The 26,311-nt window shown below is 44.6% G+C and overlaps 1 protein-coding gene across 1 annotated transcript; it reads left to right on the top strand.

The window, feature by feature from the left end:
* The first annotated feature begins 4,588 nt into the window (after positions 1–4,588).
* On the top strand, positions 4,589–23,616 carry LOC307030859 (uncharacterized protein). Its single transcript, XM_079696237.1, has 7 exons — positions 4,589–4,793; positions 4,866–4,955; positions 14,668–14,847; positions 16,121–16,225; positions 16,768–16,910; positions 20,534–20,637; positions 23,209–23,616. The coding sequence occupies exons 1-7, from the start codon at positions 4,724–4,726 to the stop codon at positions 23,360–23,362; spliced, it is 846 nt and encodes a 281-aa protein (XP_079552363.1). The 5' UTR covers positions 4,589–4,723; the 3' UTR covers positions 23,363–23,616.
* Positions 23,617–26,311: the final 2,695 nt, after the last annotated feature.

The raw sequence follows: 26,311 nt of genomic DNA, 5'->3' as shown, positions 1-26,311 counted from the left end.
AAGCCAGACTGAAAATCTTCAAATAAATCATAGTTTTTTAAGTAATCATGCAGCTGTTTTGCGACTGCTTTCTCAAGAATTTTTGAGAGGAACGGAAGATTAGAAATAGGTCTATAGTTGGCTAAAACCTCTGGATCGAGGTTGTGCTTTTTAAGAAGCGGTTTTATCACTGCTACTTTGAATGATTTTGGAACATAGCCTGATAATAAAGACATATTCATAATATTTAATAAAGAAGTGCTAATTAATGGAAAAACTTCTTTTAACAGCTTAGTTGGAATCGGGTCTAAGATACACGTTGATGGTTTAGAAGAGAGAATCATTGAATTTAATTGTTCAAGAGTTATGGCTGAAAAGCATTCTAGTTTACTATCTAGTGTAATATTATTAGAACTTACGTTTCCGGGAGCTGTTGATAACACTATACTGGTCAAAGGCAAGAGGTCATTGATTTTGTTTCTAAGAGTAACAATTTTATCGTTAAAAAAGCACATAAAATCATTACTACTGAGTGCTATGGGAATAGAAGGCTCAGTCGAGCTGTGGCTCTCTGTCAGCCTGGCTACAGTGCTGAAAAGAAATCTTGCATTATTCTTATTCTCATCTATTAATGAAGATTAGTATGCTGCTCTCGCTTTACGCAGTGCTTTCTTATATTCATTGAGAGTAATATGCCAAATTAAACGAGATTCTTCAAGTTTAGTGGAACGCCATATCCTTTCAAGTTGTCTCGACTTTTGCTTTATTTTGCGGGTTTCGGCATTATACCATGGAGCTAATCTATGTTGTTTTATTTTCTTCTTTTTCAAAGGAATTTGTTTTCTTTTGTTTATCAGCATTCATTTAAGATCCCTGCTTTCACAACAATGTTAGCTAATACTCTTTTAAACTTGTCAAAGAGAGCTTTACGGGATCAGTACATCTTGAATGTTATTAAGCTTTATGGGTTGTTAAGACCATATGTCTCTATTTAACACAATGGACTTGATTATAACACTTATTTCAATGTGCTCAAGAATTATTGGCAAGAAAAATCTACAAGAGATTGTACAGTGCAATAAGAGAGATACAGTATGTCCACGTTTTTGAGCAAGTCCACGAATCCAGTCTTTGTCAAGTCTGTCACCACCTTCGCGCAGCTGCTAGCGCCACTTCGTCCGGTCCTCCGCCAGCCTCTCCCAGTTATCCGTCGCAATGTCCAGGACCTTCATGTCACGTTTTACGACATCCTTGAAGCGCAGCAGTGGTCGTCCTCTGCCTCTGGAACCAGCGCTCAGCTCGCTGTATAAGATGTCCTTTGGCATGGGGCCATATGGCATTCTGCAAAGGTGACCGAGCCACCGCAGCCTCCTGACCTTCAGTGTTTGGAACATTGACTTGCTGCCCGTACACGCCATCACCGCCTCGTTCGTGACTTTGTCCCACCATGTGATCCCGAGGATGTTGCGCAGGCACCGCATGTGAAAAGCATTTAGCTCTCTTTCGTGCCGCGCGTAAATTGACCACGCCTCGGAACCATACAGCAGGACGCTGACCACGCAACATTGATACGTGTCTTAGTGCGCTCTGTGAGGTATTTGTTGCTCCAGGCTCTTGAGCGCAAAGGACTGAAAGACGTTGCGGCTTTGCCGATACGAGTCTGGATCTCCTTAACTAATGACAGGTCACTGCTGATTGTTGAGCCAAGATACGTGAACTGGTCAACAGTCTCCACCACATGCTCATTCACCATTACCGGTGACGCTGCGCTTCCTGCTTGGTGCATAACAAGTGTCTTTTTGATGTTGATGATCAGTGCAAATTCAGAGCATGCTGCACTGAATCTGTCCATCAGGCGATGTAGAACAGCTGTGCTGTGAGACACCAGAGCTGCGTTGTCCGCGAATAAGAGCTCACGAACTAGCACCTTCCGTACCTTTCTTTTCGCGCGCTGTCGGGCCAGATTAAACAGCTTCCCATTTGACCGTGTGTGCAGGAAAACGCCGTCTTCGTCCACGTGATCGCTGAATGCATGATGCAGCACAACAGAGAATAAGATGCCGAAGAGCATGGGCGCTAACACGCAGCCTTGTTTGACTCCACTGCGAACGGAGAAGCTGTCTGAAGTAGATCCTTCAAAGTAAACCGTTGCTGACATGTCCTCGTGAAGCGATTTGACCAGCCCGAGCAGTGTTGGTGGGCAGCCGAGTTTTTGCAAGATGGCGAACAGTCCTTCCCGACTCACCACGTCGAACGCCTTCGTCAGGTCGACAAACGCCATGTGCAGTGGTTTGTTTTGCTCTCTGCACTTTTCTTGCACCCGGCGCACCGTGAAGACCATGTCTGTTGTTGATCGGCCACTTCGAAACCCACACTGTGACTCTGGGTATACGCGAGCGGACAGTTTCTGGAGCCGCACCAGCAGAATTCTGGAAAAGACCTTGCCAAGCACGCTCAGTAGCGAAATGCCACGGTAGTTGTTACAGTCCCCTTTGTCGCCTTTGTTCTTGTAAAGCGTGATTATCTTGGCGTCCTTCATGTCCGATGGGAAAGCGCCCGCTTGCCAGCATTGACAGAGCAGCTTTTGCATGTGCGGCAGTAAGCAGCTGTCACATTTGAGGAGATCAGCCGGGATGCCGTCCGTGCCCGCAGCTTTGCCCTCAGCAGTGTGCTTTAGCGCGTTCACTAGCTCTTCCATGGTTGGCAAGTTGTCCAGCTCAGCATTGATGTCAAAGCTGGGTGTTGAGGCCAAAGCCACGTGGCTGATGCTCCTTTGTTTGCCATAGAGCTCTGAGTAGTGCTCAACCCATCGTGACATCTGTTGCCCTGTGTCAGTGATCAGTGCTCCTTCTGCAGACTTCAGCGGACAAACCTTCTTTGCTCTCGGCCCAATAGCCTTGTTCAGGCCCCTGTACAGTTCCCGCAGGTTACCAGTGTCTGAAGCCTGTTGGATGTCATCGCAGAGCTTGTTCCAGTACTGGTTAGCACAGGATCGAGCTGTCCTCGGAAGTTCACGCTGCGCATCCTTGAGTGCAGTGAGAGAACTCCGTGTTGCCCGTTGCTTGTAGACTTTGTGCGCCTTGTTCTTGGCAGAGAACAGCGATTCCAGGACTACAGCATTTTCGGCCATCCAGTCTTCTTGCGGCGGCCTTTTCGTGCCAAAAGATTCAGTAGCCGCGTCATGCATAGCAGCTCGCAGGCTCTGCCAGTTCTCTTCTGGTCCTGTGCCGGTACTGCTTGCAGCCATCTTCTTTGCAAACGACTTCCGGAATGCCATGACATTTTCTGCGCATTTCATTCTTGCGGTGTTTAGGCGCGGCTTCTCTTTTTGTCTTGGGGTAGGTTTTCGTTTAGTCATGTTCATCTGGGTTAGAACAAGCGAGTGGTCGTTATCACCATCAGCAGTGTGGTAAGTTCTGGAGCATCTGAATAGGCCAATGTCACGTCTTCTGACCAAAGCTAAGTCTAGCTGGTGCCAGTGCTTGGACCGTGGATGCATCCATGTCACCCGCCGACGTTGCTTCTGCTGGAACCAAGTGTTTGCGATGCAGAGCCCATGTTGACTGCACAGCTCGAGAACTCGCTGTCCGTTTTCGTTGATTTTCCCAACACCAAAGTGACCGATTGCATCCGGCCATGCTAGATAATCGGCGCCGACACGAGCATTGAAATCGCCGAGAAGCATCACGCAGTCCTCAGGGGGAATCTTGTTCAAGACGCCAGCCAGGCTGTCGTAGAACTGGTCCTTAACCGCAGCTTCACTCGGCAGTGTGGGGGCGTAGGCACATATCAGATGTATTGGGCTGGCAGATTGCTTGAGCGTCAGGGAAATTATTCTTTCTGACACACAGACAGGGGTGTCAAACTCTTTCACCAGCTTGTTGGACACTGCAAAGCCTACGCCGTGTGTGCGGTGTTCATCTTTGGCTTTTCCCATCCAGAAGAAAGTGTAGTTTTGCTCTTTGATAGAACCAGAATCGGCTAGTCTGGTTTCCTGTAGCGCGGCAACGTCGACTGCAAGCTTGGCCAGCTCCCGGTCGATCAGTGCTGTTTTGTGTGTTGCACCTTGTCTTTGTACGTTGCAGTCTGGATCCGTAGTGAATCCCGGACACATGGTACGAACATTCCAGCTTCCCAGCCGGAGATGTACATTTAAATTAAAATTTGAATTCCGCTCTTTATTACGGTTTGGAGTTTTTCTTTGATTGGTAGGTGAGATTTTAACGTCCATGGTTGCTGCGACCACCCCATCGTAGCAATAGACGTGGCGGGTCAGAACCTAACTGGCCAGGGGCCGCCTGGCTTGAGGCAGGCGGTTGATGACCATTGGGGCACGATGACCCCTCCCACCGACGCAGAGGACCTGTGGCGCTCCGTCTTACGCCAATCTGACTGGAGCTTATAACCCGTAGACTGTCGCTCTGCCGTGTTGTTTCCATGGCGTTTTTACGCCGCCGCGATGAAGTGTCCTCTCCATTGCACTTGCTCAAGAATACTTTGTTTTAATCATGGTAATGTCAATAAAGCTTATTTGAATTTGTCTTGACTCTTAGCGTTAGAAAAAAATGGCATTTCCTTATATTTGTATTGTTTTTTTAGATAGATAATTATTTGACACAGCAATGAAACTACTCTTAAGACTTGAGAGTTGTGACTTCCTCAAAAGACCATTTCTTTAGAAATTGAAACCAACCAACACACTTTCCTCGGTCACTTACTTCAACACTTGACATTCCCATGAGCGATGGAGGAAATCTATTTCAACCTTGACGATGTCAAACCCCTAAGCTCAAGATCATCAACAAAACAAGAAGGTAAGGGTCAGTCAGACGGAGTGAGCTGTGGATTTTGGATTAATTATACTCACTGGTTTTCTCTGTGTTCAGGTCCTAGGAGATTTCCCCCAGCGTCTGTTCTCGGTCTGGGGCTGCTGGTTGTTTTCCTGCTGGCTGGACTCATCGGCCTCGCTGTCCACTGTGAGTCTTTATTTGAATATATATATATATAATATTCGTTTTATAAGTCGTTTTCAGCGTGTGATTTTAAGGAGCAATATTCTGCTCTGAAGAGGGTTGCAAAGGGGCCGATACATTTCCGGAAAGTTTCCATGGGAAGTTAAGCTGGGGAATTTTGGATATATTCGATGCAAAATTAAACAGAAAACATGACATTTCAACAGATTTAAATAATAAAAAAATTAAAAGTTAAATATTACTCATCTGTGCATGTGATGGAGGAATGCACAGTGCCTGTAGGGCAGGGATCACCAAATACATTTGTCCAAGGGCCAAAATGTATCCAATAGACACTATCGCGGGCCAGCGATTTTTATATAGCCCAGAATTTTGAAGCTTTTGACTGAATACATGCTCTGAAAGTAATCAGAATACAGTTACAGTTACGTGTCTTAAAAAAGTAACACATTCAGATTATTTTTAGAATACTTTATTTTTCCATAACAGATGGGTATGTTTTGGTGCACAGGAGACACTTATTTTACTGTTTTAATGGTTTATCAAAAACTCAAACACAACATCTTGGTGTCATTCTGGACAGCTCTCATCTGCACCCCGCATAAAAAACATCAACTGCATTCTTTGTACTGTCTTAAAATCTTTCCTTGGAATATGTTATGAATTGTAAGATGTCCTTGGGTGCTTTGAAAGGCGCCCCTAAATAGAATGAATTATCATTATTATTTATTATCTGAAACGATGTAATAACTTTTAAAACTTTTTCCAGTCACTTGGCCCATGCATTCAGCAGCAGCAGGCCATTCACTTTGATTTGATCCCGTTATGAAATGTCATCATTTCGACAATAAATAAATGCTACATAAACGTTATCTTGCACATTTTATCTATCCATCTCCGTTTCTAACTTTCAATATATTTTAAAAGAGATCTCTCTCTCATCTGCGTGCGGGGGCGGGGCCTCACAGACACGCTGCATCTCTCTTTTGCTCACAGACATGCTGCAGCGCTGTGCAGTGTGCACACAGTTCTGCCGGTAATGAATATTACATTTTGTGAGGAAACTTTTCCACCAATAATTCCAATAAGTATTCCAAAATGTATTCACTTCAGGTTTACAAAAGTAACTGTTATCAGGTTACTCGTTTTTCAAATGTAACGCCAGCTGAATACAGTTAGCCTACTTGATTTTTGTATTCTGATTACGTAACGCCGTTACATATATTCCGTTACAACCCAACCCTGCTTCTAGGCTACTGTCCCGCAGCTCCTGCCTCTCTGTTGGACTCTGTCGCAGCGGGGCTACTGCTTTGGTGCGGAGCGCATTAACCAGACTTTTCACAACGAAGGATCACTTCTTCTTCAAGGCAGGGAAGGTTTCGAGGTACGCAGTCTACTGTCCCGCAGCTGCTGCCTCTCTGTTGGACTCCGGTACTGCACCTTACTCACGAGACGTTGTTAAAAAAAACATGGGTCGGGGGCGAACGCATTAAACACTCCGCCAACGCCACTGTCACCCCCGTCGTGCGGGCCGGATGAGAATGTCTGGCGGGCCGGATGTGGCCCGCGGGCCGCCAGTTGGTGGGTTATGGCTAGAAAGGATCCGTCTAATGTAAATATGACGTCACGTTCTCGTTCTAACTCTCGTTGTAATCGGAGCGGCTCGGTTGTAATCGGAGCGGCTCGGAAGCGCAGTCACGTGGCTGAATGTTTACGTTTGGGATGGCGAGAAACTAAACTATATTAAATATGTAAATACTTGTTAGCGGTCTTGCTGTTGAAAGAAGAATGACAACACTGTAGATCAGCAACACTATGGTTTATTTTGTATTCACAGGCAAGTCAACGTTGTTGCAGTAAAAGTCCCAAGATAGCTCCTGGTGCAATAAAATGTATGTTGCATGTTACTGCTGTAGATGTGTTTACCTCTTTTATATCCCGTTGGGTAGTTTAATCTGCAGCAATGCATCATATTCTATAATATCATCATATATGTGTCGCTTTGTTTCTGTCGTATCTTTCAAAAGTAAAGTGAAACAGCTGTTTTCAGCTTTGTGATGATGTATTTTCCAGCTGATCCAAGAGGCTTTTTAAACACCTTACTTGGCTTAAGAGGGAGGGGAATTTTCTCAACACATAAAGGAACACTTTATCCTTCAGTTTATCACAAACATTACATCAACACATTTGGAGTTCCTAATTTGAATCCAGTCTGTAATTTGATATTAAGGTTTTAATAATGAAATGAGGTCATGAATCGAGTTCAAGGTTAAGATCATCTTTATTATCCTATGTACAAAAATGAACATACAACATTAATATAACAGTAACGAATAAAACAAAATAACATTATGCAACTCTGATCTTCTTGCTGATACTTTTCAAAGTTAATTTGACATTTGCTCTACTTCTCCTGCTACTGTTTGCTCTGCTTTCAACTTCTCTTTCAACTCTGCTCTTTACTCTGCTTTCCCTGTTTCCTCTGTTCTCCTCTCCTCATCTTCTCCTCAGACTATCCTCGTTTTGCTGTATCCTCTCCTCTGTTCTCCTCATCTCCTCTCCTCCTTTTGCTGTTAGATATTTAGACTGTAATGACAGCTTATGATATACTTTTTATAACTACATCAATCACATGCAATGGATTCAAAAGGTTGTTTTACTTAGCACCTCTTTACAGCTCCATTCATCTCCAAGCTTCCAACATTCACCTGGCGGTGGTGCCTTGGATGAAAACAACTTTTGATATGATACAATACAACAACAATAGTTAACACCTATCCACAGCAATAAGCACAATGAGAAGACTAATGGTCTCTTTTATATCAGTTTCTATTGGAGTGAAATGAACTGTGCCATGTCACATAGGATTGGAATGGATGATTGGCTGTGTTTTGTGAATATAGAGGAGATGGCAAAAGTAAATATACTTTGTTCTTACCTAAAGCATCTATCCTCCTCTTCGTACCCCTGCCTGCTCCTCCCCAATTAGACTCTGGGGACTTAGCTTTTAAAATCTTGTTCAAGCTGTCCACTCTGTAGTTGGATCTCATGACCTCAGCTTTATGACCCACCCGGCCTGAAAAAGGTGTGTCTACGATGGCTGGTACTGAGAGGTGTTATGGTCCTCTTCTGTCTTTTGTGTTTGGGGGGGCGTGAAGGTGAGAGGAAGACTACTGTCATGTGGGGTGTGTTGCTTTACGTCCTCCAAAAGATCATTTAGTCTTGATATCACTGTACACATGAACGTCTCATCCTGTAGGTGGTATGTGTGCTCAGTAATTTCCCGCAATAAGGTCCCACACTGCTGTCGTTCTCATTCATAACACTCCGTTCGATGTCTCACTATGGGATGCGCCTCATCGCGGAGCAAACAGAAGCATTAATCTCATTACGCCAATCCTGATTGGCTGGTGATCTTGACGTCAGCGTCAGGGAATCCACCCCCTATAAGTAGCTTGCGCTACGCCGCATGCGTCATTCAAACACCTCTTCTCGCTTCGGAGCACATCTCGAGAAAGATCAGTAGCTAGCTAGCTTAACGGTCCACAGACTGATTTACGAAGCTAACCTTCGGTCGACGGGCGCTCGCCGGCTACTTCTATATATACTTCTGCAAGAAGACTGTTAATACCAACACACCAGTTAGTATTGCAAATCGACCTCGCCGTTTTCTCCTCGGGAATAAAGGTAAGGTTTTGATTTTTTCAAGCTAGCAACACACGTGTTGCTAGCTTGTCTTCCCTCACTACCGACACCACGGTAGCAAGGACGTTTTTTCTTTTTCTCTCTCACACCAGAGGAGGGGAAGATAAAAAGGGTATTAACACACCAGTTAATATTCTTTGAGAATAAAATTCTACACCGTCGTTTTTTCTCCGGATTAACGACAGTTGGGGAAGTATTTTTTCTCAGCAACGTACCTGTTACGAGCGGGTCCTCTCCACGCCGTCACCACGGCGACCGAGATGGACGCTTCTCTCCCTCACACCAGAGGAGTCAGGGACTCGGAGGCTCGGCTCTGTGGCTGCGGGTTGAAGATATCAGGCACAGACTCACACCAGGTCTGCTCGTCCTGTCTCGGGCTGGAACACGCCCAGGAGGCTATCGACAACCCCGGCTCGTGCGGACATTGTGCCCGCTTCACCATCAAGAGCCTCCGCCGACGGCTAGCACGCCAAGCTAGCTTGTCGGGTCAGGACTCCCTCATGTCCTCTGATTTACCGGACGGAAATCAGGACACGGGGGCGTCCACCACAGAGATGGAGCCCCGCACTGTGTCGGTCTGGGGCTCATCAGTAGTGGCAGCTGCAGAACCGGAGTCCCGCGCCGTGTCAGGCTGGGACTCGGTGGCAGCGAGGGACGTGCGAGCGGAGCCCCGCGCTGTGTCAAGCTGGGGCTCCCAACTGGACCTCACCATGGTCTCGCCCGCGGATGATGTCCCGGAGTTGGACTACATGGAGGACGAAGAGGATGAAACCTCTGGATTCCTCCTGTCCGACTCTGATGAGCAAGACGATGATGTCTTCGTGTCATCAGCTCAGGCTGCAAAGCCGGGAGCGATGGCTGCTCTCCCGGGCGATAGCACACCAGCTTCGCCCTGTCTGAGCATAGACCTGCAGGCCGTGTGTCAGCGTGCCGCAGCCAGCCAAGACATCCCATGGCCCGAAATGGCCAAGGAGACCTACAGGTCCCGTTACGAGGGGAAACATTTGCCCCAAGCAACGAGGACAAAGAGGCAACTCCTGCCGGTCTTCCCGGAGATGTTGGATGAGGTGTCGGTCTCGTGGAGAGACCGGCCCTTCAGCAACAAGGCCCCAATCCAGGGTGCCTCCTCCCCTAGACTGCGACGGTATGGAGAGGCTCGGCCTGCTCCGCATACCGCCGATGGAACCGCTGGTGGCAGCTCACCTCCTCCCGAGGATGGCGACTACACCGAGCAGGAACCCCACGCTGCCGGCAAAGGCGGACCGGTTCCAGTCAACCATGACTGAACGGTCCTACAGAGCCGCAGCATTGTCTGCCAGGGCTTTGAACATTTCCTCGCTGCTAACCGCTTACCAAGCGGAGCTCTGCGAGGATCTATCGAGTAATCCTGGACCGGCAGTACTGGACGAGATAGCCGCGATCACGGACATCTGTCTCCGCGTTCAACGCTGCGCCGTCCAGGCCACGGGAAAGGCAATGGGAATTATGGCGGTGCAGGAAAGAGCTAGATGGCTCAACCTCACCAACCTCCCAAAACCGGGAAAGAGAGGATGTGCTGGACATGCCCATCGTTCCCGAGGGGATTTTCGGATCTGCGCTCGCTTCTATGCAGAAGAGATGCGAGTCCAAGAAGAAGGAAGACGAGGCCCTCCACCTCTGTCTTCCTCGATGGGTCCAGCCGCTGCCTTCACAGCGGCAGTCCCTCGCCCAAGCTACCTCAGCTGCTCGGTTTAAAGTACCAAAACAGCAGAGGTCACGGCCCGCCCCGAGTCCCCAGCCCAGGCAGGAGACGAAGGCGAATTGGCCCAGAAAGTCTCCGGTTCCGGCTGCAAACCGGAATTTCGGCCAGCAGGCGAGGAAGAAGAAGCTGGCGGCCTGACAGCCTCCTCTTCTTCCCTCGGTGACGGAGCTGGAAGGTTCCCCAGCTCCAGATGTGTTCCCGCTGCCTCGAGAGATGCCTCAAAGCCATCCTCAAGTGCACCAAAACACATGTCACAATATTGCTCTGTTTTCTCGGATAAAGCATTTTCCGCTGACGCATCCAGGCCTCAGGCTGAGGGCGCAGCTCAGAAAAATGAAAGAGAAAACAATAAAACCAATAAACAGCCCGCCATTTGTTCCCCTTTTGAGAACAGCTACGGCCTCTCTCAAAAGGCGGACGATGAACGGGTCTGTGAAGGCACCGCCGCCACGCGCATGCGCAGTAACGACTGGGGCTGTGAGGCTACCACCGTCACGTGCAGGCGCAGTGCCGGCTGGGGTTGTGAAGGCACCTCCGTCACGCGCATGCGCAGTGTCGGTGGGGACTGTCAAATCGGGGTACCACCGTGTTCAGACACTAGAGGGCCCCATAACACAACAAATAGAGACTCAGAGGGCAAAAGACGTGACATCTCCGCTGGCTCTAAGGAGCGAACAGTGGAAGATGCTCACAACGTCTGCTTGGGTGTTCAAGACAGTTACACGGGGTTACAGACTCCAATTCGCTGTCACCCCCCCTTGCTTCTCGGGCGTTCTGTATTCACAGGCCCGAGGGGAGTCAGCCCACATTCTAGAAAGAGAGATTCTCTCACTTCTAGAAAAGGAGGCTATATCTATAATACCCGCCGAGCAGAGTCAGAGCGGCTTTTATTCCAAGTATTTCCTCGTTCCCAAACGGGGAGGGAACGGAATTCGGCCAATACTAGATTTGAGGGCTCTGAACAATATCTAAGAAGATACAAATTCAGAATGCTCACTCACACATCTCTGCTGCGTCTCGTGCGACAAAACGACTGGTTTACATCAGTCAACCTGAAAGATGCGTATTTCCACATCCCAGTATATTACCCACACAGGAAATATCTGAGGTTCGCATTTCAGGGGATCTGTTACGAATACAGAGTACTTCCCTTCGGTCTGTCTCTCAGTCCAAGAGTGTTTGTACGATGTACGGAAGCCGCGATAGCCCCGTTAAGACAACAGGGTATTCGCCTGGCAACCTACCTAGACGACTGGCTGCTTCTCGCACAGTCGGAACAGGAGGCTATTACGCAGACAAATGTCCTCGTAAAGCACCTGCTCAACCTGGGTTTCATAATAAACACAGAAAAGAGCATGTTGTGCCCGGCACAGACTGTACTCTTCCTGGGTTTACACCTGAACTCGGTGCCCAGCCCGCCTGTCAGCGGAAAGAGTGAAAGCTTTCAGAGCTTGCCTCGCTCATTTCCAGCTGCGCAAACATGTTCTTTTCAGATCATGCCTGCGGTTACTGGGGCTCATGGCGTCAGCCATCCTGGTTGTACGGCTGGGACGGTTACACATGAGGGAGTTTCAGCGCTGGGTAGCCGCTCTAAAACTAAACCCTGTGCGTCATGGAGCACGGAGAGTGATGGTTACTGTGAAATGCGTAATGGCATTGCGCCACTGGCTGCACCCGATTTTTCTGGTACGGGGCGTGCCTATGGGTGCTGTCCTTTCAGGGAAGGTGGTCACCACAGACGCATGTCTGACAGGCTGGGGAGGTATTTACGAAGGTCGTCCGGTGAGGGGTCTCTGGAGCAGAGACCTCCAGCGGTCGCACATAAATTACCTGGAGCTTTTAGCGGTGTTCCTCACCCTAAAACGCTTTCTGCCTTTTCTCAGAGGACACCATGTCCTTGTGAGGACGGACAATACGACCACAATATCGTATATAAACCGACAAGGGGGTTTGCGCTCTCTCCAGTTACACATGCTGGCACGCAAACTGATCTTGTGGAGCTGCGGCCGTCTCCTCTCTCTCTGAGAGCGACGCACGTACCGGGTGTGATGAACCTCGGTGCAGACCTGCTGTCCAGAGGTGTACCACTATATGCAGACTGGACTCTACATCCAATGGTTGTGAGCCAGCTGTGGGTGCGTTACGGCCGAGCCGCGGTAGATCTGTTCGCATCAAAAGAAAATGCTCACTGTCAGCTTTTCTTTTCAATGCGCGATCAAAACGCACCATTAGGCGTGGATGCGCTCGCGCACATTTGGCCTCCGGTCCTCCTGCTTCCTCCACTAGGTCTCTTTATGACTGTAAGTGGAGGGTGTTTGAGGACTGGTGCCTTCAAAAAGGGCACACCTCTTTTCAATGCCCTGTGGGAGTGATTTTATCATTTCTACAGGACCTAATTGATAAACACAGAGCTTTCTCCACGATCGAAGTCTACCTGGCTGCTATTGCTGCATGCCATGTGGGTTTTGAGGGTAAGACGGCCGGCCAGCATCCTCTGGTCTGCCGTTTTATTAAGGGAGCTCGCAGGCTCCTTCCTGTTTCCAGGTCACTGGTGCCCTTATGGGACTTGACAGTGGTTTTAGATGGGCTCACTCGAGCCCCATTTGAACCCCTGGAAGAAGCTGACATGAAGCACCTGTCACTCAAGATAGTGCTGTTACTGACCCTGGCATCCGCCAAGCGAGTCAGTGACATTCATGCGCTATCTGTACATCCTTCATGCACTCAGTTCGCCCGAGGGTTAACGAGAGTGTTGCTGAAGCCCAACCCTGCCTTTATACCTAAGGTGGTTGGTTCATGTACCCCCTTTGACATTGAGGTATTTCCTCCGCCGCTGTGTCCCTCCGGGGAACAGCAGCCGAATTTGCTATGTCCAGTCCGTGCTTTACGCACTTATATGGACAGATCAAAAGAGTTTCGTCATAATGACCAACTCTTTGTGTCCTGGGCTAACCCTCAGAAGGGCAAGCCTGTTACTAAGCAACGGCTCTCTCACTGGATTGTGGAGGCAATTGCTTTGGCTTACACGAGTCAGGGTCTGCAGGCACCTTCGGGTTTGCGTGCTCATTCGACTCGTGGTCTGGCTACATCCTGGGCTTTGTTCAGGGGTGTTTCCATCCAAGACATTTGTGCAGCAGCGAGCTGGTCCTCGCCGCTCACTTTTGTCCGCTTTTACAGATTAGACGTCTTTGCTCCCAGTGTGGCCCATGCAGTGCTGGGCCCCCTGCTGAGTTAGAGCTCTAACTGTTAAGTTCTGGTTGGTCTTGGTGACTTTTGAGATAAGCTCGTCTGGCAATTCGGGAGCTACAATATCCCATAGTGAGACATCGAACGGAGTGTTATGAATGAGAACTATAGGTTACTTACGTAACCCCAGTTCTCAGAGTAACATGAAGTGAGATGTCTCACCAGACGGCCCTCCTTGCTATGGTGAAGCGAGAAGAGGTGCTTATTTTGAATGACGCATGCGGCGTAGCGCAAGCTACTTATAGGGGGTGGATTCCCTGACGCTGACGTCAAGATCACCAGCCAATCAGGATTGGCGTAATGAGATTAATGCTTCTGTTTGCTCCGCGATGAGGCGCATCCCATAGTGAGACATCTCACTTCATGTTACTCTGAGAACTGGGGTTACGTAAGTAACCTATAGTTTCCTATCTCTTGAGGACTTTGAGTGGTTACCACTGCTCTGATTACAACGAGAGTTAGAACGACGTCTCTTCTCGATGTTCCCGCGATCTTCCCGCATCCCGCCCACCCCGACCCTTTCCGATTACAGCCGAGCCGCTCCGATTACAACGAGAGTTAGAACGAGAACGTGACGTCATATTTACATTAGACGGATCCTTTCTAGCCATAACCCAGTTGGTGGTCACTGCTGTAGGGGGTGTGGTCTCAATAGCCATGCAGTAAGCAGTGAGCTATGGCATGGATATTCAAGTGTACTTGAATGGCATCTGTTTGTTTTAGTCAAGATTATGCTAAAATATACTTTCCCCAACTATATGTAAGTTCCCTATGAAGGGCCAACCTTCAATTTAGAAAATTCCCAGTTTATTCCCATAAATTCACGTTAATTCCCATGGAAACTTTCCATCTTTGAAAATTCCCGGAATTTTGCAACCCTAGCTCTGAAAGATGCACATTTGACCAAAACATCTATTGGTTTTCTATTTTTCTCCTAGGACGAAATTAGATAACATTGACTTTGGTTTGTGTTAGTATGATTGCATAAAGTAATTTCTGTTTAAACATCTATTTTCATTCCAGACCATAACTCAGTAGGTGGTGCAGCTGCAGATCTCTCCGCTGTCAAAGCAAACCTGACTGAGCGTCTCCAGGCCAGCGATCAGCTGCTGTCCTCAGTGACTGAAGAGAGAGACGGACTGAAGGCCAACCTCACTGAAAAGACCAGAGAGGTGGACAGGCTTCAGAGTTTGTCCAAACAGAGTGAGTGCTTTTCTGTGACGGTTTTGCACAGGGCTGGGCAATATGGATTATATCAATTGTCCTGATATTTTTGAGCAAATACCTCAATATTGCATCGATACTCTAAGGTTGGCGATTGCTGCTTTGATAAAATAACATGAGCGTACCAGAGAATGGCATTTTAAATGTTATAATGTGATTGAACAAAGATATAATGTAAATTTAAAAAGGTCGAAGACAAAAGATGTTAATCTGGTGTCGAACCCTGGGCCCTTAAACCAATGCTTAGACCTCTAAGCTGCCCAGGTATTTTTTTAAAGTCATGTTATGACCGGCTCGCAGGCCACAACAAAGGAGAGTGAATTCAGTGAGAACAAACTCATATTTATTAAAGTAAATAAAAAAGTCACTGCAGTGGAGTTCGGTGAACAATATATTAATTTATTTTTTGGTTTTGTGTGTGAAATGTGGAGATGGGTGCAGTTTATCTTGTGAACTTGTCTCTGCTCTGAAGAAAGATCCGGAACAATTTAACATGGGAATCAATTGGGAGCTAGGTGGACTTTTTGTCCCTTCATGCCCTCAAGAGGCATTTTGTTTAATTTATTTTTCTTAATTTTTTTTATTTTCCAACCTAGGAGAGGTTTTCCTACATTTTTCATGAAAAAATATGTCTGAGGAGTATTAATATTATATTAAAATCTGAAAAAGGCCTCTCTGCTAAGCTCCAAACTAAGTTCAATATCTCAAAAAGTGTAAAAGATATCAAAAAAGAAGTGTCTAGCTGAAACTATGTGGAAGGAGAAGCATTTGGCCCAAGGTGTAGGAAAGAGGATTTGAAGGCATCTCCCATTGACTTCAATGTTAAAAAAAGAGTTAAAAAAGCTGAATATTTCAAAAAGCATAAAATATTTTTTTAAAGTTGAAGGTTTCCCATCAATTCCTGAAAAGGCTGAATAGTTTAACATTTGAATGGTTTCTATAGCTGAAAATAAGCTGAAGTTATGGAGAGCCAAAGTATTGGCTGAAATAATAAGAATAAAGATTCGCACTAATTACCAATAATATTTCAGTAATTAGTCATCTGATTTATTAAGTACCTGAACGTATAGTAGAGTGTGAGGAGTCATTAAAACCCTTGAAAAGACGCTGGAGGCAAGTTTTGAATTATATTTTATCATAGCTGGAGTGTATGCCAGCAGTTGTTTGCAACTTCAGGCCCCCTCCTATTTATTTTACCATTTATTTATCTAGAGCTAAATCAGGAAAATGTTGACATGTCTCCTGTTTTCAGACCAAGACTCAGTACATCTTTTGACTGAAGAGAGAGAGCGACTGAAGGCCAACATCACCGAAAATACCAGAGAGGTGGACAGGCTTCAGAGTTTGTCCAAACAGAGTGAGTGCTTTTCTATTTTCTATGTGTTTTATTCTGTGTTTTTATGTTTAGATGCTGTTGTTTAATTATCTTTCTCACTGTGTATTTTTATGTTAGAGCACTTTGTAACCATGTTTTGAAAGGTGCTATATCAATAAAGTGTATTATTATTATTATTTATATGGTGATCTACAAGATACATTTCCCAGGAATGTTTTTTTTTCATCATCTTCCTTTTTTGATGTCATTTCAGTCAAAATGACCGCCTTTATTGCAGTATTTTTTTATTTCATTTTTTAAGCAATTGGACTTATAGTACCGTGTAAGGAATCATAACAGACTCTTAAAAGTATGCAGAGTGAGAGAAGTTTTACCCTTTGTCCCATGCAATGATACCGATCTATCAGAATAGATCTTGGCTACCATCAACGATGCTTATTGAATATGTATTTTTCTAAATCACACAAGGGACAGGAATGCTCTCAAGAGTTGAATATTTTAGCAAGGAATCAACTAAATGTTACAACTCAAAAGAAGGTAATAAGTCTTGTCTTTTTTTGCAGAGAAAACTTGTCCTGCAGGATGGAGGATGGTCAGTTGCATCTGTTATCTCTTCTCTACGGAGAAAGCTTCTTGGGAACAAAGCAGACAAAACTGCAGAGCCAGCGGAGCGGATCTGGTGATCGTAGACAGTAATGAAGAACAGGTAATGTGTCATGCTTTATCAATTTATTGTTTTACTTATCTGAATCAGAATCAAAATATAAAGGTTGTTTAATAGGTGCCAATGTACATATTAAATAATAAAAATTAACAAAACTTTGATTTTATATTTTTTATATGGTGGTTTTATCATTATAATTTCGCCTATTTATTACTTATCTACTTCACAGTTGTGTTTTATCACTACTGGCTTTTATGCACAATGAGTTATTTTACTTTTGATACTTCAAGTTTATTTTTATGCTAATACTTTAGTGTTTAAGTAGCCTACAAAATGTTCCAAAAGTTGACCACACCCCTTTGTACTACATTGCGTTCAATTGTGTTTTTATTGCATGCTTTTACAGTATGTGTATCTTTCATACGTATCATTTAGATTAGATTACAAAAATTAAATGTATGATTTATGTGTAACGACTGAATAAACACCAGTAGAGGACTCAAGAGCAGGGACGTGCACAGGTACGGGCTAATGTTGCCCGGGCAACAGCCCTTTTGAACTTTTTGACTGACCTGCCCCTCTGGAGAGAGCGAAAGTCTTTTTTTTTCTGTTTTGGCCGAATAAACATGATAAGCCCACAATTAGTATTTTAGAGTCTCACTGCGATAAAACACACCTTGTCAGTGCTGTCATCTTCCCCCAGTCACGTGACTTTGTTTACAATCTGACAGCTGAAAGCAAAGGAAAGCCCTCCGAGTCCGGTCCGGCCTCATATGGCTATGGTGATCATGTGCCTGCCTGGCTTTGGTGGCCAATCCCCGGGTCAATCTGTCCCCGGAAATGTCCCCGTTTTTAAATATGCTTTTATTGATTTTGAGTTTTCTCATGGCAGTTAGAGTATAGGGGACAAACCAGGGGACTTTACTTCCTCTTGACACCGTCGTTTATTTACAAAAAAAACACCTAAATATACTTGTTATTGTGCTTCTGTCTTTCTGTGTCTTTTCATCTACTCCATAAACTCCCTCACCGCTCTCTCTCTTTTCTTGATCGCCCTCTCTCACATATGGGAGAAGACTTCACTGTCCCGCTTCATTGTAGGATTTCTGCCATGTCTCAACTTAAGTTTGACCATCTCTGTTATTAAGTTATGGAATACTAAATAAATAAGTAATTAGATACCTTACCATTACTGCGCTCATAAAGAATGACAAGAATAAGAATAATGTGTATTGAACTGGTTTAATCAATTAGTGAGTTTAGTTAAGGCCCAGCCATTACAATGGTCAAACTACATTAAAACAGAATTGTCCGCATTTTGTCTTTAATAGTTACCAACATTAGATATGTTAATGAGATATGGAACGCAATACAAAAAAAGGTCCCTGGTTTTAATTTTTTTATAAAAGGTTCTTACGTTTTCGAGGGGGTGGGGGGAGTCCCTTTTTCTAGTTTAGAGCAATAGCCCCTCGAAATGTCTGTGCACATCCCTGCTCAATAGTGTTGTGTTCAAAATTCCAGGAAAGACAGACAACTTCTAAATTGTAGTATTTATTATAAGAGAGCAAAATATATATATTCACTTGGCCAAGGACTCCGTCACGTCATAGAAATCACAGGCAGCAAAGCTGTAATCTGTTACCACTTTTTCCGGAAAGAGCCCCGAACCTTGTGCGACAATACATTTTATCTCACAGGGCGTTGCCCGTACATTTATGATTGGTTGAGACTAGATGGAGAGTAACCTTGGTTTAGACTTTGGCTCTCTCTTGTTGGTGCACAGACTCAGATAAGGTCTCTTGGCAACACGACCTTCCAATCAGCATTCGGCCGGCCGGCAAAGTCCCTCCCTATACTATCCGCTATCCTAGTAATTTGTTTTCGCTAAAGCTGCTTTGCAGGCATTTAGTGGAATCCTCCACTGCTTCCTAGCTATGCGTGGGTGCGAGGCTCCCATACAACTCAAGGCCGGAGCAATGTCCTGTTTATGAATAACTCTTTGTATTCTTCCAGTGTCTGCACCTAACCTTGCAACTCTGTATAGCAGGCCAAAACTTTCTTATGTGACTTTTCCCTTCATTTCCTATACCATCCATCAAACCTTGGGATTGGTGATTTTGTCTATTTATTCCAAAGTCACATCAACATAAAATGAGCACAATAAGCTTATAATGTAATAATAAGAATCAGTCTTTCTAATGTTATATACAAATAGACTCCACAATAGCACGACTCAGGGACAGAGGCTTAGGTTTGCAAAAAGGTCTTTATAGCAGAGGCTACACACGGGAGATCAGTCAGTAAGGCAATCAAAACAGACGAGGATTAGGCAGGAACAGGGTCAGGACACGAAGCTGGGTCAGGTACACGTGGAATCAAGATACTAGTAGGAATAAACACTGCTGGAACGCTAGGAATAACAAAGACGAACTGGCACTGAGGGGAATGTTGACGCAGACTAAATAGACAGGGGGAGGGATGATAATGGGGCACAGGTGAGTCTAATTAGGGATGGGAAGCGGGTGGAGTTCAATCAAGGGCAAGAAAGCTGAAACTGAAATGAGAGAAACAAAATAAAATCAGGAATAATAACAAAAACATCAACATGCTGGCTAGGGCCTTATGTCTGAGTTAGTTAGAAGGGAATAGTTATCCGAATGTCGATGTTCATCCCTGTAAACTTCATTTATAATATGTTTAAGACTAAGGCCCTGTCCACACGGAGACGAAACCAAGACGAAACCGATTTCGAACTGAAGTCGTTTTCAAAAAAGTCTTCCGTCCAAACGAAACCGCTCGAAACCGCTGGAGAGACTGTAGTAGCTACATATGCCTGTAAGTGGCCTGTAACTGTACTTCCGCCACAAAATAAACCAAAAGCAGCGAATAAGACCGATGACGATTATTATGGTAAATGGTAAATGGACTGTATTTATATAGCGCTTTATCCAGTCTTTAAGACCCCTCAAAGCGCTTTACATACTACATGTCATTCACCCATTCACACCCATTCATACAGAGCAGTGTACCTTACTCTAGGACCTAACATTCACACACATTCACACACCGTTGGCCATGCCATCGGGAGCAACTCAGGGTTAAGTATCTTGCCCAAGGATACATCGACATGTTGACTGCATGGACTGGGATCGAACCCACAACCTTCTGGTTGAAAGACGACCACACTCCCTCACAGCCACAGTCGCCCTATTATTATTATTATATTATTATTGTTGCTGATGGTTGTGGTAGAGGAGCTGTAGATTTTTCACTAACATCTGTATCATGGTCAGTAGCGTCTGGAGCACAAATGCAACCATGTGATCCGCCATTGTTGTTGTTGTTGTTGGCGAAACGCATCAGCAATGACGCGGGGGTGAGCAGGAGAGGTGGGGAGAGGCGGGGCTATGGCGTCATCGATTCAGGAAATGATCGTATAGGGCGTATACAAGGAGCTGCAAGCGTTTCGTCTCCAGACTTACCCACTTTGGGAGCCGTTTTCAAAGTGTATCGGTTTTGGGCTCCGAAGCCACGGCTCCGTTTCGGCTTCGTGTGGACGAACCGCCTATACGATAAAGAACTTTAGCGGATGCAACTGAAATCGTCTCCGTGTGGACGGGGCCTAAGACATCAGGACTTTTTATATTAATATTTTTCTTTTACAGAAGTTCATGACCAGCATTATCAAGGAACCAACTTGGATTGGGTTGAATGACATAGACCAAGAGGGGACCTGGAAATGGGTTGATGGATCTCTACTGACTCAGAAGTAAGGCATTGTTGATATTATAGGTGCATACTATAGCTGCACGTTACATGGCTTTTTTGTATGACTGTCTAAACATAATTATTCATTGTTGATACTTTTCGGAATTTACGGAACCCAAGTCTAGAGACTGCTGATCATAACCATTCAACGTTTTTGTTGTATTTAAGAAAATAATGAAAGGGGTGCCTTAATACAAATGAGGTGTGCTGAGGCGGCTTCTTTTTTTTCTTGAACCAGCAATTTGTCACAAAATAGAGGAAAGCAGGCAGTGAAAGTAGATCAGAAGCAAAGGTCGCGTTAACCAAATATTTTTCGTCTATGACGTTTTTTTTAAACAATGACGGAAAATCTGAAAGCAGTCTTTCATTTTGACGGATTAGAACAAACTCAGAACAGCGCCAAAGTTTCCCCGCAGCAGGGCTCCGGTGTTATGCCGTGTTATGGATGACCGCCAAAAAGGAAATGATATAGTTTCCAAACCTAAATTTGCCGTAGAGATAATTGAAATGTCTGTGAGTTTATGCTTTATGCTGTGGCGCGCTCCCGCGAGGTGCAGTGGGCATACATAACACGGCGCTAATGGCCCGTCCACACAGCAGCTTTGAAAAAATCTTGAAAATCTTGGAGCTGGGCGTGTCTGAGAGTTTGGGGATTTTTTGCGAGCAACGCGACCAACGACCAATCACATGAATCTCCCGTCCCCCGACATACAAAGCAAAAAAACCCAGGGGATTAATGCGAGCAATATATATATATATATATATAAACTCCCCAAACAGGCGAAAACCTACCAGTTTCACCCACTGTCTCTGCCACCTCCCTCCATGCCTGGTTCCTCCGGTTTGTATCCCGGTAAATAGTTGTGGTCGTAAAGAACCGGGTGATTTGCTACCGTAATTTCTTGTTTGGAATATGAGGAAATGAACTGCGGTCTGGCTCTCCCAGCTTGCACGCGGTTTGATTGGCTAGCGCTTGTACTGTCAGATTTGCATAAACGGGATTTGATTGGCTGACGCTTCCAGCTCAGCTTCAAAAGTTGAACATTGCTCAACTTTTGAATCCTGAAAATCCTGGAAATCTTCGCTTTGCTTCCCCACAATGCAGTTCGGCGAAAAGCGAGGCAAGGTGACGTCACCCCCATTCAAAGTCAATGGGCAGAAAAGCGTTGGAAGCGTTGGAAGATTTTTATAAAGCTGCTGTGTGGACGGGGCGTAACAGTTCACGAGCGTGCGCCCCCCCCCCCCCCCGTCAAAGTTGTGTACAGACCGATGGGTAATAATGGATTTTGACGGAAATGTTACGATCCTGTCCGTCATAATGACAGGCAGCAAAAAACTCTAGCGCAACCTCTGATCAGAAGTGTGGGGGACTTCAACAAATTCATGAGACATGCATTGAACATTTGACCTTGGGAATAAAATTGGTGGGATGCCAAAAATCCAAAGTACATTTTACTAGAAATTAGGGGTGGGGGAAATAATCGATACAGCATAGTACCGCGATACTTTGTGTGGCGATATTGTATCGATATGCGGACGCCAAGTATCGATATTTTATTATATAAACTGTAGTATATCCCTCGGAAAGATGGTCGTACACTTGACTGATGATTTCAAATGTATTGAAAACTCCAAAAACCAACGTAAGAGCGACACAAAACAACAAATACATTTAAGCTACATCCATATGAACATTACTTTAGAATACCATTAAACAAGTGAACTTCAAATAGTTAGCAAAGTTATAATACACATAAACAAATTAAGACACAAACTACAGTTAACACTAACCTTGTGTTTCTTCGGGGGGTGCTAATACTTAAATGTAAAATGTATCTGTTGATATCGTCTTATTTAAATGTTGATATCTCCGTTAATATCTGTACTTTATCTCCGTTATTTTTCAACGTCAAGTTTTTGCTTTGGGAACAGTAACTTCCTGCTAAGAGCGCAAAGTCGCCTTAAAAATAAAAGCATGTCTATATAAAACAGGAAGTTACATTAAGACATGTATACAATTGCAATGAAAGCAACAAAAACAATATCATCTCCTTTTCAGGTTCAAAGAACACATTAGGTTATTTACATAAACTATTCATATTGCAAGTACATTTTTTAAAGGGAAGACGGACATGGATATCACGCATGTTATTTGCAATATCTTAATATATCGTATCGCAATACTTAGCATATTGAAGAATCGCAATACTATCGTATCATGGCTTAAGTATCGCGATAGTATTGTATCGTATCGTGGGGAGCCTGGTGATTCCCACCCCTGCAAGAAATACATAAAGCTGCATTTATTATGTTTTGGCATCATGTGGAAGCTGTGGATTGCTTGATTGGAATCAGAAGGTCTGTGTTTCGATGACCAGCCCATACAATTAACATGTTGTGTTGATGTGCTATTGAACCCCACAAGCAATTGGCATAACCAAATGTGTGGGGATTTTGGTCTCTTTGAGCATGGGTGTAAATGGGTGAATGCTATATGTAAAAAGCATTTTATACATGCAGTTCAAGTTGGGGGAAGGTATCCTCAAAAACTAACTTTTGTATGACTTCCTAGGTACTGGGGAAAGCCACCTGATAATGGGAATGGTGATCCTAAGTGGGGTGAAGAGGACTGTGCATGTCTTGTAAATAACTGGAATGGTGAAAACAACTGGAATGATCTGCGGTGTACTACCCCTCTGCAATGGATCTGTGAAAAAATACTGTAGCTTGTGGCTGTGAGGCAGTGGGTTTTTCTTCCCATTGGAAGGTTGTGGGTCCGATCCCAGCTCCTGCCGTCCTCAAGTCAATGTATCCCACTTAACCCCAGATTAATCCTGTATGAATGTTAACTTCCTTAAGCTGGTGGCATTTAGTTTGGCTGCCCCTGCCTATGAATATGGGAGAATGCTAGATATGCACAGTATATACAGTATGTATGTTTTGAGGAGTTGTAAAGTGATTTTTGAAATATCCATAAAGAAATACAAAATCTGTTTACAGTTCTGTTTCATATGGGTTATGAGCAGTGGTCAAGTTGTAAAAAAAAGCCAGGGGGGATGGTGGATCTGCATGCCCCCCCCCACCCGGAGATTAAAAACAAAAACTAACCTGCAATTCAGGGTAGTTGAGTAGACTGGATATATGTTTGGTGCTGACTGCCTTAAGGGCCCTTAATTTGATCTGATGACAGCGCATTTGGTGGGAGACCAACGTTGTACCCTTTTGATTAGTGTTTAAGCAAAAAGATAATTATTATATTCTATTACTGTAAAACAACTTGCATGCTATGGATATATTACGTGTCAGATACTCCTGTCATTGATCTTGACCAAGGCACCTCAGAAATAGAGTTGGTCCCATGGCTACCACTGCTCCTACATAGTTAGGGTAAATGCAGAGGACACACTTTCCCACTGGGTGCAAGTGCAACTTCAACTTCAACTTCACACTCACAATACCTATAAATCTACTGGGAATTCATCCATTAAATGTTGAAACAAAACCTCACAAAACATTTGACATGAATCCTCTCTAGTCAAGTCCATTTTAATTCAAGTGCAAGAACATGGATTAAACAAATATACTATTTACAAAATCTGAAAATAATACATATAATATGATATACAAATACAAATAAACAGTTTTATTCAATGGCTACCAACCCAATTCTCCCCTATACTGTAGTATCTCATAGGATCTTCCAAAGAGTTTCATAATCATGTTTTTTAATGACAACTTTCCGGGCTCTTGCTCTCAGATCCTTAGCCAAGCTATGACTTTGAAGCCAAGACTTGACATAAACTTCTGGTTTGAACATTTGTAGTGGAGGGCCAACACACTTGATGAAAAGCAAGGCTGACATACTTTTTACCTCTAGCGTGCTTCTAGTTGTGGTTAAAATGTTCATCTGACTGAACCCACGCTCACACTCAGCTGTGGAGATGACCAGTGTGTTCACTGCTTGAAGGAGGGGTTTTAGCTCTTCTGGTGCTTGTGGTGTCATTTCATCAACAGTTTTGAGTTTCACCATATCAACATATTCCCTCATTCCTCTCTGAATTTGTCTGCCATCATCAAGCTTGAAAAAGGAGCAGAGTTCCTGTATTTCCTTTTCGGCATAACGAACACCACACACATCTGGCCAGTTTGATGGCTGCAGCACTTTGACATTGTCAAGAAAGCTCTGGTACTCTTCTTTGCTTCTCTGTTTTCCAGGCAGTGATCCCATTCTTGTCTCAATTTTAGCAGCCAAAGCATGAACAAAATGTTGGTGGTTTATTTCTCTGCTGTGTCTTAAATTATTTGTTAGTGGCACCCCTTTGAATAGCTTCAAACCGATTGCAGTCTGAGCCACTTCTGCCGCTGGTCCAGGCTGCTCTGCCATGGACTTCAACACACGGACCTGCCGACTGAGTATTGCTACAGCCTTGGGGAGCGTCATGTTTCTGTCTTGAAGAGAGAGAGAGAATTCAGACAACTCTTCTAAAGCATCATACATGATTCCAAGATTGTGCACAAAGGTGACATTAGAAAGGCGATCTATTAAACCACTGAACATGCATTTCTCTGTTGAACTTCTTTTAGGATCAACTGAGGCATTGGAAAAGTGCTTGTGGATTGCAGGGTACTGCTGCCATACAGCTTTAATGGTCCTGTAACTGGATGCCACCCATCTAGTGCTGAGAATTCTCCCTATGTTCAGACACTGTAAAGCAAGTTCCTCACAACATTCAGTGAGCTCACGGCGGTTTTTGGCTGATGCATGATAGAGACTGTATACTTTGTCAAAGAAAAACTGGAAGTCATTCATCCCTACAGTTTCTTCAACAGCATCTCCAACACTCAGCTCAAGACGGTGGTTCATGCACTGCCACACCATTACGTTTGGAAACCTTTCTACGATTTTGGTTGCAACACCTGCTTTACTTCCAAGCATTACAGAAGCTCCATCTGATGCAAAGCAAACAAAGCGTTCACTCAGAATAGCTTCAGAGAAGCCATGATGTGACAGATTTTTCATTAGAGCTTGATAGATTTCACCTGCATTGGTAGCAGAAAGCTCAACTAGATCCAAGAAGAATGTTAGGGGCTCTTCACTCATCCCTAAGCTCGCTCTAATATAAATGATCAATACTGATTTTTTACTGTCAGTTGTAGCTTCATCTATCATAACAGAAAGTTTTGTTCCACTTTGAAGGACCTTTCCAACTACTCTCTTTCGCATTTCATTTGCTATGTGTTGGCTGATTGTTGCACAGGAATAGTCTGAATGTAAAGTTCTTCCCATGTCTAGTCCATTCAAGACTTGCAGATCAATATCGGACGGTAGATCTGTGAAAGGCCTTCCAGATTTCACAATCTTGTAAACTGTAGGAAATACCCTATCAGTAGTTAAGAAGTGATCCCTTTGCATTTCAGAAGTCAATGTTTCCAATGTCTTTTCTTTTGCTTTTTCCATGGTTTTCTCAGCTGCTTGGTGATACTCTGACATTTTATGCTTGTGTATTTTCTTACGAAGAGACTGCAGCTGTGCTGCTCGGTTTGTACCATAGGCTGTAACCTTAACGTTGGACCACTCCTCAGCAATATGCAACTGGCTGCTCCCACCTGTATTTGGCCCAACCACTTTCATTTTCTGGCAGGTTAGGCAGCCAAGTTTTTTGCTTTGACATATT

Source organism: Notothenia rossii (assembly GCF_949606895.1).
Source record: "Notothenia rossii genome assembly, contig: SUPER_2_unloc_1, whole genome shotgun sequence".
Lineage (NCBI taxonomy): Eukaryota > Metazoa > Chordata > Actinopteri > Perciformes > Nototheniidae > Notothenia > Notothenia rossii.
This window is presented reverse-complemented; position numbering and strand designations above follow the sequence as displayed.